The sequence below is a fragment of the Peromyscus leucopus genome, chromosome 1 (genome assembly GCF_004664715.2).
Source record: "Peromyscus leucopus breed LL Stock chromosome 1, UCI_PerLeu_2.1, whole genome shotgun sequence".
In the NCBI taxonomy this organism is placed as follows: domain Eukaryota; kingdom Metazoa; phylum Chordata; class Mammalia; order Rodentia; family Cricetidae; genus Peromyscus; species Peromyscus leucopus.
This window is the reverse complement of record NC_051063.1, coordinates 50,969,502-50,988,649: the sequence shown is the minus strand read 5'-3', so window position 1 is coordinate 50,988,649 and position 19,148 is coordinate 50,969,502. Positions and strand designations below refer to the sequence as shown.

The 19,148-nt window shown below is 42.6% G+C and overlaps 1 protein-coding gene across 5 annotated transcripts in view; it reads left to right on the top strand.

Moving 5' to 3' along the window:
• The first annotated feature begins 2,380 nt into the window (after positions 1–2,380).
• Cwf19l1 (CWF19 like cell cycle control factor 1) overlaps positions 2,381–19,148 on the top strand; it is a 31,183-nt gene continuing 14,415 nt past the window's right edge. The window contains exons 1-10 of one of the 5 annotated variants that reach the window (XM_028888817.2): positions 2,381–2,488; positions 5,341–5,425; positions 6,670–6,748; positions 7,723–7,824; positions 9,830–10,044; positions 11,578–11,696; positions 13,024–13,108; positions 14,780–14,920; positions 15,794–15,905; positions 17,054–17,133. In XM_028888817.2, coding sequence (XP_028744650.1) covers positions 2,466–2,488; positions 5,341–5,425; positions 6,670–6,748; positions 7,723–7,824; positions 9,830–10,044; positions 11,578–11,696; positions 13,024–13,108; positions 14,780–14,920; positions 15,794–15,905; positions 17,054–17,133 — 1,041 coding nt within the window. In that variant the 5' untranslated portion in view covers positions 2,381–2,465. Of the gene's footprint in view, positions 2,489–2,611; positions 3,129–5,340; positions 5,426–6,669; positions 6,749–7,722; positions 7,825–9,829; positions 10,045–11,577; positions 11,697–13,023; positions 13,109–14,779; positions 14,921–15,793; positions 15,906–17,053; positions 17,134–19,148 lie in introns of those variants that run through there. The other 4 variants (XM_028888820.2, XM_028888819.2, XM_028888821.2 and 1 more) reach the window with 4 other exon arrangements.

Below are 19,148 nucleotides of genomic sequence, written 5' to 3'. Positions count from 1 at the left end.
AACAACTCTGAGATACCACCTTAAGCCTGTCAGAATGGATAAGATCAAAAACACTGAAGACACCTTATGCTGGAGAGGATGTGGAGCTAGGGGAACTCTCCTCCACTGCTGGTGGGAATGCAAGCTTGTACAACCACTTTGGAAATCAATATAGCACTTTCTTAGAAAATTGGGAATCAATCTCCCCCAAGATCCAGCTATACCACTCTTGGGCATATATCCAAGGAATGCTCAATCATACCACAAGAGCACTTGCTCAGCTATGTTCATATCAGCATTGTTTGTAATAGCCAGAACCTGGAAACAACCTAGATGCCCTTCAACTTAAGAATGGATAAATAAAATGTGGTACATATACACAATGGAATACTACTCAGCAGAGAAAAACAATGGCATCATGAGGTTTGCAGGCAAATGGATGGATCTAGAAAAAATCATCCTGAGTGAGGTAACCCAGACTCAGAAAGACAAACATGGTATGTACTCACTCGTAGGAGGATACTAGATGTGAAACAAGCATGACAGGACTGCTACTCACATCACCAGGGAGGCTACCTGGAAAACAGGACCCCAAGAAAGACATGGGGATCGCCCAATGATGGAGAAATGGATGAGATCTACATGAACAGCCTGGACATGAGTGGTGGTAATGAAGGGTGAGGGTAAAGGGAAAGAGAGCAGAGAGGGAGAACAAGGAATAGGAGACCATGGTAAATGAAGACCACATGACAATAGGAAGAAGCAAAGTGCTAGAGAGGCCCACAGAAATCGACAAAGACACCCCCACAATAGACTGCTGGCAATGGTCAAGAGAAAGCTTGCCAGGTGGTAGTGGCACACACCTTTAATCCCAGCACTCGGGAGGCAGAGCCAGGCGGATCTCTATGAGTTTGAGGCCAGCCTGGACTACCAAGTGAGTTCCAGGAAAGGTGCAAAGCTACACAGAGAAACCCTGTCTTGGGGGGGGGGGAGCTCGAATTGACCTACTCTGGTGATAGGATGGCCAAACACCCTAATTGTACTAGAAACCCCATCCAATGACTGAGGGAACTGGATGCAGAGATCCACGGCTAGGCCCCAGGTGGAGCTCCGGGAGTCCAATTGGCGAGAAAGAGGAGGGTTTATATGAGCGAGAATTGTTGAGACCAAGATTGGATAAAGCACAGGGACAAATAGCCAAACGAATGGAAACACATGAACTATGAACCAATGGCTGAGGGGCCCCCAACTGAATCAAGTCCTCTGAATGGGTGAGACAGTTAATTGGCTTGATCTGTTTGGGAGACATCCAGGCAGTGGGACCAGGTCCTGTGCTCATTGCATGAGTTGGCTGTTTGAAACCTGGGGCTTATGGAGGGACGCTTGGCTTGGCCTGGGAGGAGGGGACTGGACCTGCCTGGACTGAATCTACCAGGTTGATCTCAGTCCTTGGGGGAGGATTTGCCCTGGAGGAGGTGGGACCGGGGTGGGGGGGGGTGGGGGGGGGTGGGGGGGTGGAGGGGAGGGGAGGGGGCGGGAGGGGGAGAACAAGGGAATCCGTGGCTGATATGTAGAACTGAATTGTATTGTAAAATTTTAAAAAAGTAAATAAATAAATAAATAAAAAAGAAAAAATATAAGATTACATATATATAATCTATTTCTTATTATTCCTACACTTAGAATGTGTTAAGCCATCTTCAGCTACTTTTTATTCCTATGGGCGAGTTTTCATTTTTTTTTTTTTTTTTTTGGTTTTTTTCGAGACAGGGTTTCTCTGTGTAGCTTTGCGCCTTTCCTGGAATTCGCTTTGGAGACCAGGCTGGCCTCGAACTCACAGAGATCCGCCTGCCTCTGCCTCCTGAGTGCTGGGATTAAAGGCGTGCGCCACCACCGCCCGGTGAGTTTTCATTTTTCAAATAGATTTGAATCTACAGAAAAGTTGCAACACATCACCAGTTCACTAACTCTAAATGTTTCTAAAACAAAACAAACAAACAAACAAACAAACAAAGCAAAAACCTAATTTTTCTTTTCTCCACCCCTTTCACTTTTTCCAGGGTTGGTTTTCCATTTATTTATTTATTTATTTATTTATTTATTTATTTATTTATTTATTCATTCATTCATTCATTCATTCATTCATCCATTCATCCATTCATTCATTCATTCATTCATTTTGGTTTTTCGAAACAGGGTTTCTCTGTGTACCTTTGGAGCCTGTCCTTGAGCTCACGGTTTAGCCCAGGCTGGCCTTGAACTCATGAGTGCTGGGATTAAAGGCTTGCGCCACCACTGCCCGGCTGGTTTTCCTTTTAACGCAAAGCCGCGTAGACTTTTTGTTCCTCCGCACTCCCTGTAGATAGGTGATTTCTCATTGGCTGCTCTGCGTGACGTATTATTTCCGCGCCCTGGCGTTCTACCCTTCAGCGCGTGTTCCCGTTTCCAGCTTTGAGTGGCTGTCCCAGCGCCGGCTGTCATCACCCATGGCTCAGCAGCCGCTGCGTCTGTGAGTTACCTTGCATCGGAAGACTCAGGAACCTAGTGGGGAAAGGAAAGGAGGAGGGACGCGGGCGGCGATGCGGGGGTCGTTCTCCAGACCGGAAGGGGCTGGCGGAGGGGAGGTCGCGGGGCTGCTGGGAGCTGGAGTCGAGGCTTCCTGCTGTCCTCTCGTTTTTTCCACCCTAGCGTCTTCAGAGTCTCTCCGGGGGAGATAAAAACTTGCGGAGCCAGACTTCCTGGGTTTTTTTTAGGCCTACCCTACCTGCGACACACCATCTCCCCTTCATTTCTCCCCTCGTGGCTTTTATTGATTAGCCGAATACTTGCAGACGTCAGGTGCAATGATGGGTATTGGCAGACAGGATACTTATTGCCCCTGCCTTGGCGTGCTTTTGTGGCGTGGTGGGTTAGCGAAGACAAGACTTCATTTAGAAGGATTACTGAGTAGCGGCAGTGTGGCGTGCATGGTGCCAAGCGTTGCCCAAACGAATTCCCGCCTTGATAGCTGATAATCTTGACCAGAAGAACAAGTGTCAACGAATGCGGAAAATGTGGAAAAAAGGTTGATGGTTCTGGAGGATATGTGATGATATTTGGCTTAATGGAAGGAATTAAGGCTTTCCTGAGAAAATGAAGATTTGACTCTGGTAAATATTGTCATTAACCCAGAGAAGTCATTGACATGTTTAAAAACTCCTTAGCGTGATCCAATTTTCGTTGTGGAAAGTGATCCTGCTTGAAAGGTGGGAAACAAATCAGAGCCAAAGTAGAAGGAAGCTAGGATTAGTTAGCGTGAGAGCAGAGGGAAAGTTCAGCATTGATGGTTTACTAGGCAGGTGTAATAGGTAGGGCTTGGTGATGTTTTAGTTGTGAGGAACTCCCACTGTAAGGCCACAGATATCCGTCTAAAATCACTGGGATCAGGAAACACGGTAAAAGCACCCACACCAGATAATGAATATTGCATGTACCTCCTGGGAATTGATAATCAGCGGGCCAGGGCTGAGAAGATTTCTAGAGGTGCTTAGAGAATAAATCAGATTGCTTAGTAGTTATGACAGAGTTTGTTCTGAAATGGTACATGGGTTTCTGAGGTTTTGAGCAAGAGTAGCTTTCTCAGCTCACCGGGAAAGCTCCAGAGATTGATTAGGCCTTGATGGGTGGGAAAAGCTTTGAGGAGGAGTACAGTGGAGCTGTTAGGAGAGAGGACTTGCCTAGAGAATAGCAGAGACAGAGAGTGACCTCTGGGCAGTTTGGGAAGAGTTCAGTTAGGAAGACTAACTGAAAGCACTGGAAAGACAGGCCAGGACCTGAGGAGAACTGTTTCTACAGGAAATGAGTGCCTTGTGATGATTTTGAGGAAGGAACATTAAACTGTTGGCTGTATGTTGAATTAATCGAAAGAAGAGAAGGCATGAGAGGATCTGTAAAGTCTGCCTTGTATTCCAGACCAGATAACTAGGTTTGTCTGAGTCTGCCTCAGCAGAACTCAGTTGCTCAGCCTTGTTGTCCTCCATTCCTACCTCTCCTTTCCCATTCTACTTCTCTCCTTAGTTTGTGTTCAAACTCTTTAAGTTTCTCACCTGATTTTCTCTTCCTGTTTCCATTGGCCATTGCCCTTGTTTACACTTTTGGTTGTAGTTAACTGTTCCTCCAGATCATCATTCACTGTTATTAAAAGTATTGATGAAGTATGTATAATCATATCATCATCATATCATTATGCTGCTTGAAAATGTCCAGTGGTAGGACCAATAAGGGAACACCAGAGAGACATACTGACAGAACAATAGAAACTGTAGTACTTAGAGTTAAACCATGTTAAGAAAATAAGTAAGGGCCGGGCGGTGGTGGCGCACGCCTTTAATCCCAGCACTCGGGAGGCAGAGCCAGGCGGATCTCTGTGAGTTCGAGGCCAGCCTGGGCTACCAAGTGAGTTCCAGGAAAGGTGCAAAGCTACACAGAGAAACCCTGTCTCAGAAAACCAAAAAAAAAAAAAAAAAAAAAAGTAAGGGCTGGTGAGATGGCCCAGTGGGTAGAGGTACTTCCTGCCAAGCCTGGTGACACACCTGGTGGACGGAGAAGACTATCTCTGGTTGTCCTCTGACCTCCACATGAGTACTGTGGCTTACATACGCCCTCCCCAGTATAATACCTTCCCCCAAATAAAAACAAACAAACGACTATGTAAGTCAGAATTCTAAAGGTCATAAATTAGAGGTCAGGACAAGTTACTTCACAGCCTGGTGTGGTCTACCTTATCACCCTCAGCTCTTAATGTTTTCTCCTTCCAGCTCCGCAACACGATGCTCACCTCCCCTCATAGCTTCTTCCATATTAATTAGGATTGGAGCTTCCCTTATTGTAAACTCTCTGTTTAAATGAGCCTGCCTCCTCTTATAATTCTAACATGTCCTTGGGGTAGTATTTGGCACATTGAACTTTGCATAGTGTAGTTGTTCGGTTTGTGTTTTCCAGTGGATGCCTGGAGCTGTGCAGTAGGCACAGGCCATGGAAGTGAGAACAGAACGTTTATGAAAAATGTTTGGAGAAAAGATTAAATAAGGGACTTGTTGACGTAGTGACCATGTTGGTGATAAACCTAGCCACAAATCTTGGGAATGAAGAGCTGGCTCAATTCTGAAGACAGGAAGAGCTAAATTTTAGATATGGTGCATTGGAGATGTAGGTGAGATCTCCAGGAAAATCTACCTGGTGGCTAGTAATATTTGAAATGCACCCCAAATAGAAGATACCTGCAGACTGCACAGCCTGTGTCCTGTCGCTAATCGAGAAGACAAGCCTAGCAGATCCATCTTTGTCTCCTGAATTGCTATCATGCTTCTCTCTTGTTTACAGCTTGGCTTGTGGCGATGTTGAAGGAAAGTTTGATGTTTTATTCAATAGAGTTCGAACAATTCAGAAGAAAAGTGGGAACTTTGACGTAAGATGACCATTTTTACTCACATTTTACTACTGTAATCAAACATTAAAGTGTGGGATCCTTTGTTAATTTTGTGATTGACTCTCCATTTTGTTGTTAAGTTGAATTTTCCTTTTGAATATGAACTTAGTAGCTATGGACTGATGGGGAGAAAGGAGAGCTATTTACTGTCCACTTTACACTGTTTGAATTGCAATCTTGTTACTTTCTTACTGTACCAAAAACCAAACCAAACCAAACACCTGGGTTTGGTAAACACAGATCTACTTCATGAGTGTGTGCTATGGATTAAATCAGGTAACACGTGCAAATGCTTCACAAAAGAAAGAACTAGGGCCGGGCGGTGGTGGCGCACGCCTTTAATCCCAGCACTCGGGAGGCAGAGCCAGGCGGATCTCTGTGAGTTCGAGGCCAGCCTGGACTACCAAGTGAGTTCCAGGAAAAGGCGCAAAGCTACGCAGAGAAACCCTGTCTCGAAAAACCAAAAAAAAAAAAAAAAAAAAAAAAAAAAAAAAAAAAGAAAGAAAGAACTAGGAATGAATGTTGTATATGGTTGCCAAGTGGATTATGAGTCCATAGAATACAGAAGAGGGCCGGGCGGTGGTGGCGCACGCCTTTAATCCCAGCACTCGGGAGGCAGAGGCAGGCGGATCTCTATGAGTTCGAGGCCAGCCTGGGCTACCAAGTGAGCTCCAGGAAAGGCGCAAAGCTACACAGAGAAACCCTGTCTCGAAAAACCAAAAAAAAAAAAAAAAGAATACAGAAGAGTATTGTAGGTGTGGGAGAATTTGTTCATTGTGTTAAAGGTTAGTAAATACAGTGGGGAGTGAATGTGTTCTTATGCTTCATATTTCTGAAGTCTAGTATTTAAGTTTCGTATTTCACAGAGGGATTCTTTAAATGTCTGTTTCAACACTGCTGTGTATTCCCAGGAAGGAAAGGATAAAGAGACCCTGGGAATCTTGGGAAAACACTTAAGTTCTGCCTTCTCAAAGTTCATATCCCCCACTCTCTCCTCATCCCCCCAACTTAGATTTGATTGTCAGTGCACCAAAGTTTAGTAATTCATAGAATTATCAGTTAATTAACTGTTCTTAAGGATGTTTTAAAATTCTACAAATTAAATGAAGAGTAAATGCTTGTTTTGAGACTACTAAATAGAGTAATTAACTAAATATTACAGTCAAAAATGGACTCTTTAATTGTTTTGTTTTAATCTCATATTTTTAAAAAACTCATTTTAGCTGCTGTTGTGTGTAGGAAATTTCTTTGGCTCTACCCAAGATGCAGAGTGGGAGGAATATAAGACTGGCCACAAGAAAGGTACAGGAATTATTTTTATTTAATGTGTGTTTTCTAACAAAATGTAAGGGGCTGTAGTTGTTGGGTTGCTTTTCACATATTAGTTGCTGAAGATTTATTTCTCTCGTGCATTGGTGAGCAGAGCTGCTTTCAGAGAATTCCTCTTGTGCCCTTGACGGCGCATGCCTGTGGTGCACACTTGGAAGGCCAAGGTCGAAGTATCATGAATCCATGACTATAGCTTGGGCTGCATGGCTAGACTGTCTGAAATAGAACAAAGTAAAGAAGAGTGGTGTGTCCCTCTTGAGCCCTGCTTCAAGCTGAAAAGAATGCATATGTATAATCCATCTTTTTTCCCACATTTTGAATTTCCAGTTTCGTTCTACCAAAAGAATGCTCATTTAGACTGGCAAGAATTGAATAAGTGCAACTGAGCATGCCCTTTCATTTATTTTCAGTTTTAGCGCTTTTTTTTTTAGCAAGTGCTTTTTAAAAAAATACTTTATTTTCTTTATTTCCAGAGAGCTGATTTCCTAGCTTACTATTTTTTAAAAAAAGATTTATTTATTTTTATGTGCATTGATGTTTTGCCTGCATGTATGTCTGTGTGAGGATGTCAGATCCCCTTGAACTGGAGTTATAGACAATTGTGATCTGCCGTGTGGGTGCTGGGAATTGAACTAGGGTCCTCTGGGAGAGCAGATAGTACTCTTAACTGCTGAGCCATCTCTCCATCCCTGTCAAGTGCTTTTATTTTAGGCTGTTTTCTTCATTGTATATACACTGTCCATCTACTTTAAGATGGTAATTCATTGGCCTAGAGCTGTCATTCAGTAGTTAAGCCACAGGGTTGGATTAGGACTTCTTAGTGGTGGGGCTCTACATTTAGGAAGGAACTCAGGCTCTTTACTCTGGCTATGACTATGTGATCCATGAGGAGACATTTCAGAGCAGATCCAGTAACCATATGGTGCCACGTCTGTTTCCCCCATTAGCTCCTATTCAGACATATGTTCTTGGTGCCAACAACCAGGAGACAGTGCAGTATTTCCAGGATGCTGATGGGTGTGAATTAGCTGAAAACATCACTTACCTGGGTGAGTTAATATTTGTTGTTGTAATGAATTTAGTAAAAGATTTCCAGGGTTTGGTCCCTTAGGAGGAGCTTTGATTGAATCTTTCTGCCATTCACTGAAGCTTGGGAAAATAGGAGTTTGTTTTGTTTTTCCCTCTGGGGCAGATTTTTTCCTCAAAGTCTGCACCTGTACCTCTCTGGACAGTGATGTTTCTTCTCTGCTGTTTCTCTGTTGCCCTCAATCTCCTGTGTTACTGTAGCCGTGTACACAGTTTTTCAGCCATCTAGAGTGACCTTGCCCACATTACATGGAGAACTTAAGGTGCACATTACGTTCAAATAAAAGCAAGTCCGTCCTTATTGTAGGTCTTGCTGCATGCACATGCCTTACTTGCTAATCTGGCTAGCTAGCTTTACAGCTCAGATTTTCAGTGTTCATCCCTGAGCTTTTTCTTTCCTTTTGTCCTCGTTCCTCGTTCAGGGCCACTCTGATTCTAGGTTGAAGCTGTTCACAGCCCCTGCACTTCTTCAGTGTCAGAATAAAAGCAGTGGTCAAGTTCTCCTGTTGCTCCCTCCCCCTCTGCTGTGAGCTTACTGTCTTGGGCCATCAAGTCGTTTTCTACAACGCTTCTTCACATTGTTCTTGTGTCTCTAGAAAGCTGTATTTCCTTGGTTAGATAGAAATGCCCTTCTTTACCCTTCCCACAGTACTCTGTCATTGCCTTTAGTCCTCCATGCCAATGTGGTCCTCGTAGAAGCAATTTCCGCTTTCTCCAATCACATGAAACTCCTTTAGGCAGAGTGAGGGAAACATTTTTTATATGATTTAAAATGTATTGTTATGTTATTATTTGTGTTACTGGAGATCAAACCCAGGGTCTCGCACATTTGCTAAGTGTGTGCTCTGCCACTGAACTGTCTCTATAGTCCCCGTGCTTATTATTTTTACATGTTTTCATCAGTGTGTGTGTGTGTGTGTGCGCGCGCGCGCGTGCATGCGCATACATTTGCCACAGTGCACGTGTGGAGCTCAGAGGACAACTTTGTGGAGTTGGTTCTCTTTTCTCACCTTTATGTAGGCTCTAGGGCTTGAACTCACTCAGGATTTTAGACTTGCAAAGCAAACGCCTTTTCTTGAGTCATCCCTACCAGGCCTGCTTTTTAAACAGGAGTTATTGTTATTTTCTGAGTGTGGGTGTATTGCCTACATATATGTATGTGTGTGTACCACATGTGTGCCTAGTACTGTTGGGGATCTGGAACTAGAGTTACAGACTTTTGAGAGCCACCCTCTGGGTGTTAGGAACCACACCCAAATCCTCTGAATAATGGCTGAGCCATCTCTCTGGCCCCTCTGCTTATTGATTTTTAGCTACATCTGTGAGACAGACATTGAAATGCGTTTGTTATAGATGTGAACATGGGTCTGATTTGTCACAATCTGTGTTTTTCCATTGTATTAGGAACGCTACTGTATTTGTCAACCGTTTTGTCAGTGAAGTCCACTGAGCCACGTTTTTTCCACAGTGATCTTGTTGGTGGACCCGTGATAGCCTGACGCATCGCAGTTGTATATAACTTGATAGTTCTTTCTAGAGTAGATCCATTAGTATACAATTTGGGGAGTTGGTACTATAAAGATGAAAAATAAAGCTAAGAAAAGGATCAAGCTGTTAAGGAAATAGAGTGAGGGGAAGCAAGGAGATGATGGTACCTTGGTGAAAGGCTGTCATTAGGGTGGGGGAACCAGGTGCTCGAGGACAGGTCAGTGTGCAGACACCAGCTTTGCAGGATCTGAGGGAAGGATAGGAGGGCACTGGCAGTTTCAGTCAGTGACTAGCAGGCACCACAGAAAAGCTGTTCCAACTTATGGAACAGAAATGTTGTCAGAACCAGGCAGTCTGGATCTCTGGCAGCCAGGTGGGGCTGTGGGAGTTACACTCCTTCAAGTGTGTAGAAAGACAGAGGGCCAGGAGATTTCCTTCTGCAGTTTTGACTAAAACTTGTTCATTTTTCTTTGAACCCAGGTCGAAAAGGTGTCTTCACTGGAAGCTCGGGGCTGCAGATTGCATATCTCAGTGGGACAGAGTCCTTAGATGAACCAGTCCCAAGTTACAGTTTTAGTCCCAAGGACGTGTCTTCTCTGAGAACAATGCTGTGTTCAGCATCCCAGTTTAAGGGTGTTGATATCTTGCTCACGTCCCCATGGCCCAAGTATGTGGGGAGCTTTGGGAATTCTTCTGTGAGTAGTGTTTGTTCAGTTGAAAATTTTAAAGCAAATTGCATTGGTTTAAGTTGGGATTTTAACATTCTTTTTCTTTTTCTTTTGACTATTTTAACTCTTAGCACCTTTTATTAGAAATGTTTTATGGGGCCTGGAGAGATGGCTCAGTGTCTAAAAGCACTGGCCGCTCTTCCAGAGGTCCTGAGCTCAATTCCCAGTAACCACATAGTGGCTCACAACCATCTGTAATGAGATCTGGTGCCCTCTTCTGGCCTTCAGGCAGAACACTGTATACATAATAATAAATAAATTTTAAAAAATGTTCTATGAAAACTTTCAAGATTCTAAAAGCTACATCTGCTGACAAAAGCAGAAGTTGATCTCATGAAAGTGTAATTTATAGATGAGATTGCTGAGTCTTAATTGTAAGTGAATGGTTCCTGAAATTATGTTCTCTGTAAGTATCCTCCATTAACCTTTCTCTTTATATATTTTGCAAGTTTATTAATTCTCAGTGGAAAGATTTACAGCTATTGGCATCTCTCCAGTTGCATTTATTTTCCCCTTTCCATTCCAGAATATTGTTTCTGGACAGGGTTTCTCTGTGTAACAGCTCTGGCTGTCCTGGAACTCGCTCTATAGACCAGGCTGGCATCAAACTCACAGAGATCTACCTGCCTCTGCCTCCTGAGTGCTGGGATTAAAAGTGTGTGCCACTATGCCTGGCCCATAAAAGATTTTTATGGGAAAGAAAACAATATAGTTAGGTAATCTTTGTGATGCTACAGCTAAGTTCAAGGTCAGTCACCTGCCTTTTAGGAAGAACTTGAAGCAGGAACGCATAAGATAAAAGCTAGGAATGTTCTGTGAGCAAGTCTACCCTGACAAAATATTTTATTTGCAAGCTTCTGTTTGTTTTATTTTGTTTGAGATAGAGTCTTTATGTAGCCGTCGCTGTCCTGGAACTTGCCATGTAGACCAGGCTGGCCTCAGATTCACAGAGATCTGTCTGCCTCTGCCTCCTGAGTTAAGGGGTTAAAGGTGTTTATAAGCTTTATAACAAAGGTGTGGTTGTGCCACTTCCCTGACTGAAATAAAAGGAAGGCTTATATGCTTATGAGGCCCCTGAATGTTTGCTGGGCCCTGGGAGCTCTGAATGTAGCAGTTCAGTTTATTTTCTACATTGACCATGACTTACTGCTCTATCAGATACATAGATGCACTTTAAAGCTTATTTATGGAGACATAATTTATAGGCTGTAGGGAGAGACCTGTCTTCAAAAAGAGCTCTTAATGTGTGTTTTAGAGGTCATTATGGAAGGGTTGCCTTGCTTTGTACCCACTGGTGTCCAACAATTGTGCTGTTTCTGAAATTATACTAGTTCAGTACTTGTATGTGTTTCATTGCCCTAGGCATGTAATTCACTGCAAATCTTGCAGTCCACACTTGTATCTGTGTATAAATTAGAAAGATATTTCAAAATGCTTTCTTGTTTCTTTGCATTTGTTAATTCCTGAGCCTGTGTGGATAACCAAGTTCCCATTTACTAGGGAGAAGTGGATACCAAAAAATGTGGCTCAGCTTTGGTCTCCAGTCTTGCTGTAAGCTTGAAACCAAGGTATCATTTTGCTGCTTTGGAAAAGTCATATTATGAGAGACTTCCGTACCGGTGAGTAACACCTCAGGGGGCTTTTCTACAAACTTCCCATCACCTTGTTCACTTTTAGTCATGTGTCTTGGTTCCTTCTAGTACTAAGGCACCAGAACAAGTGATTGACTGTATTAGTTCCACTTTTGTTACTGTGGTAAAATGTCATGGCCAGAAGCAACCTGAAGAATAAAGGGTTTCTTTTAGCTTATAATTCCAGGAGAATCCACCATGGAGGGGAAGGCATAGCGTGATAGCAGGAGCAGAAAGCTGGCTGATCACATTTTATCTGTATGTAGGAAACAGAAAGAAAGAGCAGGAAGTGGGCCAAGGTGTAAACCTTCAAAGCTCATGACATACTTCCTTCAACAAGGCTCCACCTCCCAAGGGTTCCCCACATAGCACCACGAAGTGTTCAGACAACCCATGAGCCTCTGGAGGACATTTCCCATTGAGACACCACACTCATAAGTCATTCATTTTCTGAGTTTGTTTCCTAACTTGAAATAAAAGGGGTTAGACTATAAGACTCCTTAAAAGTTTAGGGTCTATCTTTACAGTGCTGGGTGATCGTTGTAGATGATTGGGTCCTGTTTTGTTGTTGTTTTTGGTGGGTTTTGTTTGTTTGTTTTGTTGGTGGTGTTTTTTTGTTTTTTGTTTTTTGTTTTTTTGAGACAGTCTCTCTATGTAGACCTGGCTGTCCTAGAACTTACTATGTAGACCAGGCTGTCCCTGAACTCACAGAGATCCACCTGCCTCTGCCTGTGGAGTGCTGGGATTAAAGGCGTGCACCACCGTCTGACTCACCCCCTTTTTTTTTTCTGAGTAGTTTAGTTCTCTTAACATAATGATTCCTGGTCAGTCCATTTTCCTGCAGTTGTCGTGCTTTTGTTTTTATTTATGGTTGGAAATTCCATGTTTGTGTGTGCACTATTTTATCCATTCATCTGTTGCACAGTTAAGTAGTTCCACACTTCCAAGTGAAGAGTGTAGCAGTAACCATGGATGGACATGTTTGATTAGGAGCCGAGTGGTACATCAGGGTCATCTGGTGGCTCTGGCTTAGTATGTGAGAGGCCCCCTAATGCTGCATGATTTCACATTCCCACCAGCAGCATTTAAGGGTTCCCCTCTCCCCGACCCTCATCACCTCTATAGTCCCGGTTAGAATGACTTGAAAGAAGGAGGAGGAACTATTTGAGGGAAGGAAGAGAACCAGGGTGGTTGGCAAGTCGAGGGGCATGAATTAAAGCAAAGTATAAAGGTTCCTATATGAAAATGCCATAATGAAACCCACTGCTCTGTAAAATAAAATAAAGTGACCTGTCATTTTTCAAATACGTTCTAGAAACCATGTTGTTCTACAAGAAAGCGCGCAGCATGCCACCCGCTTCATAGCGCTGGCCAATGTTGGGAATCCGGAAAAGAAAAAGGTAAAGATTTGAGTGTTTGTGGGCTACTCTTCACTGTCTGCGTGGGAAGTGTTTTTCCTCTAGTTTGGCATCAGACCTTCTGGCCTCCAACCGGAAGCTCCAGCAGCTTCAGTGACTGTCGGAGGTCTTAGAGAAAGGCGTGGCTCAGTGGGATACGGCAGAGTTAGAACGGTGTTCCTTTCCATCCACATCCATGTGCTTGCCTCTGTTGTTACGTGTGTTTGCCCCAGATGAAAGGCTTACTTGCTTCTAGCAGCTTCGTTTAGCTGAAATGATAAAATCCTCTCAGGAATATTCTTAAAGCTTGGTACAGTGGCACACGCCTTTAATCCCAGCACTTGGGAGACAGTGACAGACAGATCACTGAATTTGAGGCCAGCCTGGTCTACATAGTGAGTTCTAGGCCAGCCAAGGTTACCTAGTAAGACCCTATCTCGAAAACAACAACAGCAACAGCAGCAAACAAAATGAAACATATATGTATGTATGTATGTGTGTGTATGTATGTATGTATATTAAGCCTTCCTTGGCTTTTTGAATTATTAGTTATACCTGGAATCTAGAAAATAGTGCAGATGGTGAAAGGAAATAAATCAGCAAAGTAGGTAGTGTGTTTCACTTCTCTGGGAATGTCTTGCTAGTGCTGAAAATGAGACTGTTGACTGAGACAGCTAAAACCAAAATAAGCAGTTAATGAGAAAATAGGCAGAATAACCTTCCTCTCTAAGCAATTGTTTTCTATAGCATATTATCGACAGTGTTTAAACATAAGTAACCTCATGCTCATTCTATGTTTTAAGCTTTGAAGCTCGTTCTTGGCAGGTCTAGACTGTGATGTTTTAAGCTGACCATTCGGGCTGAGCAGTGCTTTGTGATTGATTTCAGGCTCTTAGTTTCACAGATGCACAATGCAGCTCATGTCGTAGTCAAAAGTGCACAGTTTTAACTTGACAAGCACCATTCACCTCAACATTCTGTCCCAGTCTCTTCCTTACCCTTTTCTTGTACTCTGACTGGATAGTGTCAGTTTTCCCCAGTACAGTTAAATGGAAGATAGTGTATCCCTGTAACTTCAAGTTTCATTTCCATATTGTGTTGAAGTAAAGCATATATTTATGCCTAACGTTTTCTGTCTTATGCTATTAGCCCAAGAGTTATAAAGTATATATGAATTATTTTCTTGTTTGCTATTCATCCCCAAGACAATGAACAGCATATGTGAGAATTGTGTAGTGTCAGAGAGAAAGCTTACTTTGTCCAGTTGGAGTGTTCATTAAGAAGATGATTCTGTTGACAAAGTTCACATAAACAAAAGATGCAGTGACAGGAACAGAGTGTCTTCAAAGCTTACAAAACAAGTCCCCCTGAGCCTTGTGAGGGTTGTCACAGTCCCCTATCCAAGTGAAGGACCTTGTCTCTAAGGTCCGGGCCTTTGATTGGTTGCTCATTACTGTGTGAGCCCTCATTAGCCATTTCAGAAGCCACCAGAATGGCATTTGCTACACTACTGTGTATTCTCAGAGCCACAGCAGGCTTGTGATTTTACTTATGTTGGAGACTTTCTGTGAAATTGTCATCGTAACCTGGGTTGATCACAGTGACTATAACAGTATTTTCTCTAACATTATGCTGTTTTGTTTTTGTTTTTGTTTTTGTTTTTGTTTTCTGGAGTATCTTTATGCATTCAGTATTGTTCCCATGAAGCTAATGGCTGTAGCAGAACTGGTAAAGCAGCCTCCAGATGTCACTGAGAATCCTTACCGAGAATCTGGAAAGGAAGCAGCTGTAGGAAAACAAATTCCTGCCCCTCAGGTGACTTTTGATTGTGGGCTGGGATTCAGGGCCAGGTTGTTCTCTGTAGGTACGCTTTTCCTGGTTATAGTTTCATGCATCAAACAAGTTCAGTTCTAGACTCATAATGTTTTTCCTCTTGGCAAATCATGATAATATTTAGAAGATCCTAATAGTTTGTAATTAAGCTCAAATTTTTAATTGTATTTTGAGGTTAGCAGTTCAATGTTGAGTCTTTGCCTGAGTTGACTCATATTTTTTTTCCTTGTCTGAAGTTGATTATTCAGTTTTTTCAGGCAAGGGTCCATTGGTAGCAGAGATTTATGATTTCTAATAGAGAAATTTACTTTGAAGAAGTTTCTTAGTAACAGACCTTTAGAAATTAGCTTTTCCCCGACTAAAGCAAGAGCAGTCACGTTTTCATGGTAGGGCACAAGGTCTGCTTTCTTGGACTTCTCTGTCCACTCAGAACCATGTTCTGCCTCCCCTTTCTACCTTTGCTCCTAATGACTCTTTGACCCTCTCGTCTCATTAGTTGAAGTTGGCTCAGACTTGTTTCATCTCTGAAATTTTAGGGCTACTCTGTGTCATTATTGGGAGAGAAAGGAGAAAATGTAATTGGGTTTATATTGCTCTGCTTTGGGGAAGAATTGCTCTATACATTTTTTATTTTTCAGAAGAGATAAATGTGGTAGTGGTTGGATAGGTGTGCTGAGATATGGGACTGGGTGGGAGTCCAGGCATCAGACTGGGAAGATACTTCTCTTCCCTAGAATAGGCAGGGAAGGGCTGAGAGGAAACAGATGTGGGTGGCAGGCAAGTCCCCTTTTGTTGGTGGTTGGTTACTGTGTAAAGGCTAGCTGAATAGCATACTCCTCCCACTGGCCATTCCAGGAAGAACCTGCCTGTCAATTCTTCTTCGATTTGAATGAAAAGCAGGGAAGGAAGCGGTCATCCACAGGCAGAGATAACAAGCCTCCTCAGGCCAAGCAGCCTCGCAGACCTCGTAAGTACCTTGGTCTCCTTTGGGAGCAGTACCTTTTTTGGGGGGGGTTGGGGGGTTTGGAACGTGGCATTGCTAAGAGCATCTTCTGGCAAAGAAAAGTTTATGGAGTTACTAGGAGCAAAGTGAAAATAGAATAGTATAAAAATGGCCTACATTGAGGCTGTTTGAGACTCTTCCTGTAAGGATATAGAGGGCTGGAGAGATGATTCAGTGGTTAAGAGCACCAGCTGCTCTTCCAGAGGATCCAGGTCCAATTCCCAGCACCCACATGGTGGATTACAACTGTCTGTAATTCCAGTTCCAGGGGATCTGACACCTTCACACCAATGCACATAAAGTTAAATAAATTATTTTTTAAAAAAAGAATATAGAAGAAGCTCCTTTTGTCTCTGTAAAACATAGTAAGAGTGTCTAAAACTGAGGAGAGTTTGTAAAATATTAGAACTGTCAGTAAACTGAGAGGAAGGACTTTCAGGCTAGCTTTCATGAGGTCCTCTTTCTTCCCTCTGTTGTTTTAAAGAGGTGAGTCTGAACTTAGGAAGGTCAGCCTGTGGTTATGTGGCTAGCTGATGTCATGGCTGGGACTAGAATTGGGGTGCCTGACAAACCCCCACCCAAGTCAGTGTTCTCTTACTGTAGCCTATTGCCAGTTGCCTGCTGCTTTTTTCCCCAGTGTGTGATCTATTTGTGGATCACGTACCTGTGGACTGATTATCAATTCAGAAGGCTTCAAATAGTGGGTTAGTTTCATTGAAAATGGTGCCAGGCGCTGGGCAGACATAGTGGGCAGACATAGTGAGAAACACAAGTCCAGCCCACTGGGGCAGTGCTTTGCAGTCTTTGCGGTATGTATAGATCAGACAATGACGAATAACAATGAGTTCTCTATTTAAAGTTATTAATATTGTTGGCATGTGTGAGTGTGCATGCACGGCTGCTGTGACGTGCATGTGGAAGTGTGAGGACAGCTCTGGAGTGAGTTCTTTCCTTCCACTGTGGGTGTGGGTATGGACCTCAAGTTGTTAGGCTCGTGTGGCCAGCACTTTTACCTGCTAATCCATCTCGCCAGCCACCAGGATAAATTCTGTAGGTTGATTATGCCTGTTGTGATTGGAGCATAATAACACTTGGCTTTCTTTCATATAAAGCTCAGCCTCCAGGACCTTGTTGGTTTTGCCTTGCCAGCCCTGAAGTGGAAAAGCATTTGGTGGTCAACATTGGCACACATGTGAGTTACTTTCACTGGCAAGTAGCAGAGAAGAAAATGTCTATTACTTGGTTTTTACTGATTGCACGTGGTATATGATCTGCTTACCACATTTACTCTCTTTTCTTTTCCTCTCCCTTTCTTCTTTCCTTCTTTCTCCCTTCCCCTCCCCTCCCCACCTTCTTGTCCCCAGGGTCTCTCTACATAGCCCTGGCTGTTCTGGAACTTACTGGGTAGACTAGGCTGGCCTCAAACTCCCAGAGTTCCTTCTGCCTCTGTCTCCCGACATTGCCCAGCAAATTTACCCATTTTAAGTGTATAATTCATTGATATTTTAGTAAGCTTATTAAATTATGCAACCATCACATAATAAAGGTTTAGATGCCAGGTATGATGGTGCACACCTTTAATTCCAGCACTCAGGAGGCAGAGGTAGGTAGATCTCAAGTTCAAGGCCAGTCTGCTCTGGTTCATAGCAAGTTCCAGTACAGCCAGGGCCACACAGAGAGACTTTTGTCTCAAAGAAAGGAAATAAAAAAATAAAATAGAGGTTTAGAACATTCCCATAAGTGCAATATTTCTTAGACACATTTACAGTAATCTCAGTTTCCATCCTCAGCCTTGGCTACAGCTTACATATTTTGTGTCTTTTTAAGGTTTGTGGGGTTTAGACATTACATTTAACTAAAATCATATAATACATGTTTTTTGTGTATGGCTTCTTTGACTAGCATATTCTTAAGGTTCATTCATACTGTGTTTGATATATAAATGTTTCATTCCTTTTTATTGCCAATTAGTGTTTATAGATATACTGTTTTTTGTCTATTCACTTATGACTTGATAGACATTTAGTTTGTTACCATTTTATTACTCTCAGGAATAATGTAATTTTTGCTCATTTGTGAATAGAAAATATGAAATTATATGTTTTAATTTGGCAAATCTGTGTTTAAACTTAAAAGTTGTTAGTTTTTTGTTTTGTTTTGTTTTGTTTTTGAGACAAGGTTTCTCTATGTAGCCCTGGCTGTCCTAGAACTTACTTTGTAGACCAGGCTGGCCTCAAACTCAGAGATTCACCTGCCTCTGTCTCCCAAGTACTGGGATTAAAGGCATGAGCCACTATTGCCTGTCCTATATTTCGTTTTTAAGTATCTGTATGTGTGCGTTTGTTGATATATGTACATGTAAGTGCAGGTGCCTGAGGATTCAGGCCTTGGATCCCCTGGAGCTGTAACTACAGGAAATTGTGAGCCACCTGATAGGAGTCTGGAAACTGAACTTTGGTCCTTTGCAAGAGCAGTATGTGCTCTTAACTGCTAAGCTCTCTCCAGCTCTGTTTTAACTTTTTAAGAAATTGTCAGACTGATTTCCAAAATGACATTATTTTATGCTCCCACCAGCAACGTTATGAGAGTTCTGGTTTTTCCACATCCTCATTTGATGTTGCCTAAAGTCTTTCCCCTCCTTTCTTGATAGTGTTAGAGATTGAAACAGGGTCTTGTGCGTGTTGGGCAAGAACTCTGCTATTGAGATACATCGTTAGCCCATGTCCTGCCCTTTTGATTATAGATGTTAGTTTTATGGAATCAGTTTCACAAGCACTCTTCATTCCTGTCTCCCTCTATAGGATGAATCTTCTGTATATTTCTTAGATTAATCTATGTTTCTTAAAGTATTGAGTTGATTTTCTTAATTTCTCACTGTTTTCCTTGCTTTAAATAGTAAGTACAGAAGGGAGTCATGTGTTGCTTATCTACACATATAAGATTTAAAATGTTGATATTGTTAACCCAGTGTTGTGACTCATGCCTGTAATCCCAGCTCTCAGGAGGCCAAGGCAGGAGGATTGTCACAAGTTTAAGGTCAGCCTGGACTACATAATGTCTTCTAGGCTAGGCTGTCCTTCAGAGTGAGGGTTTGTCTAAAAAATACAACAAAGCCACCAGGAACTGAAGTTCATTAAGCATAACAAAGACTAAAGTGATAAATTCAGTTTGTCACTCAAGGATTTTATTAGGGTTCTCTAGAACTTA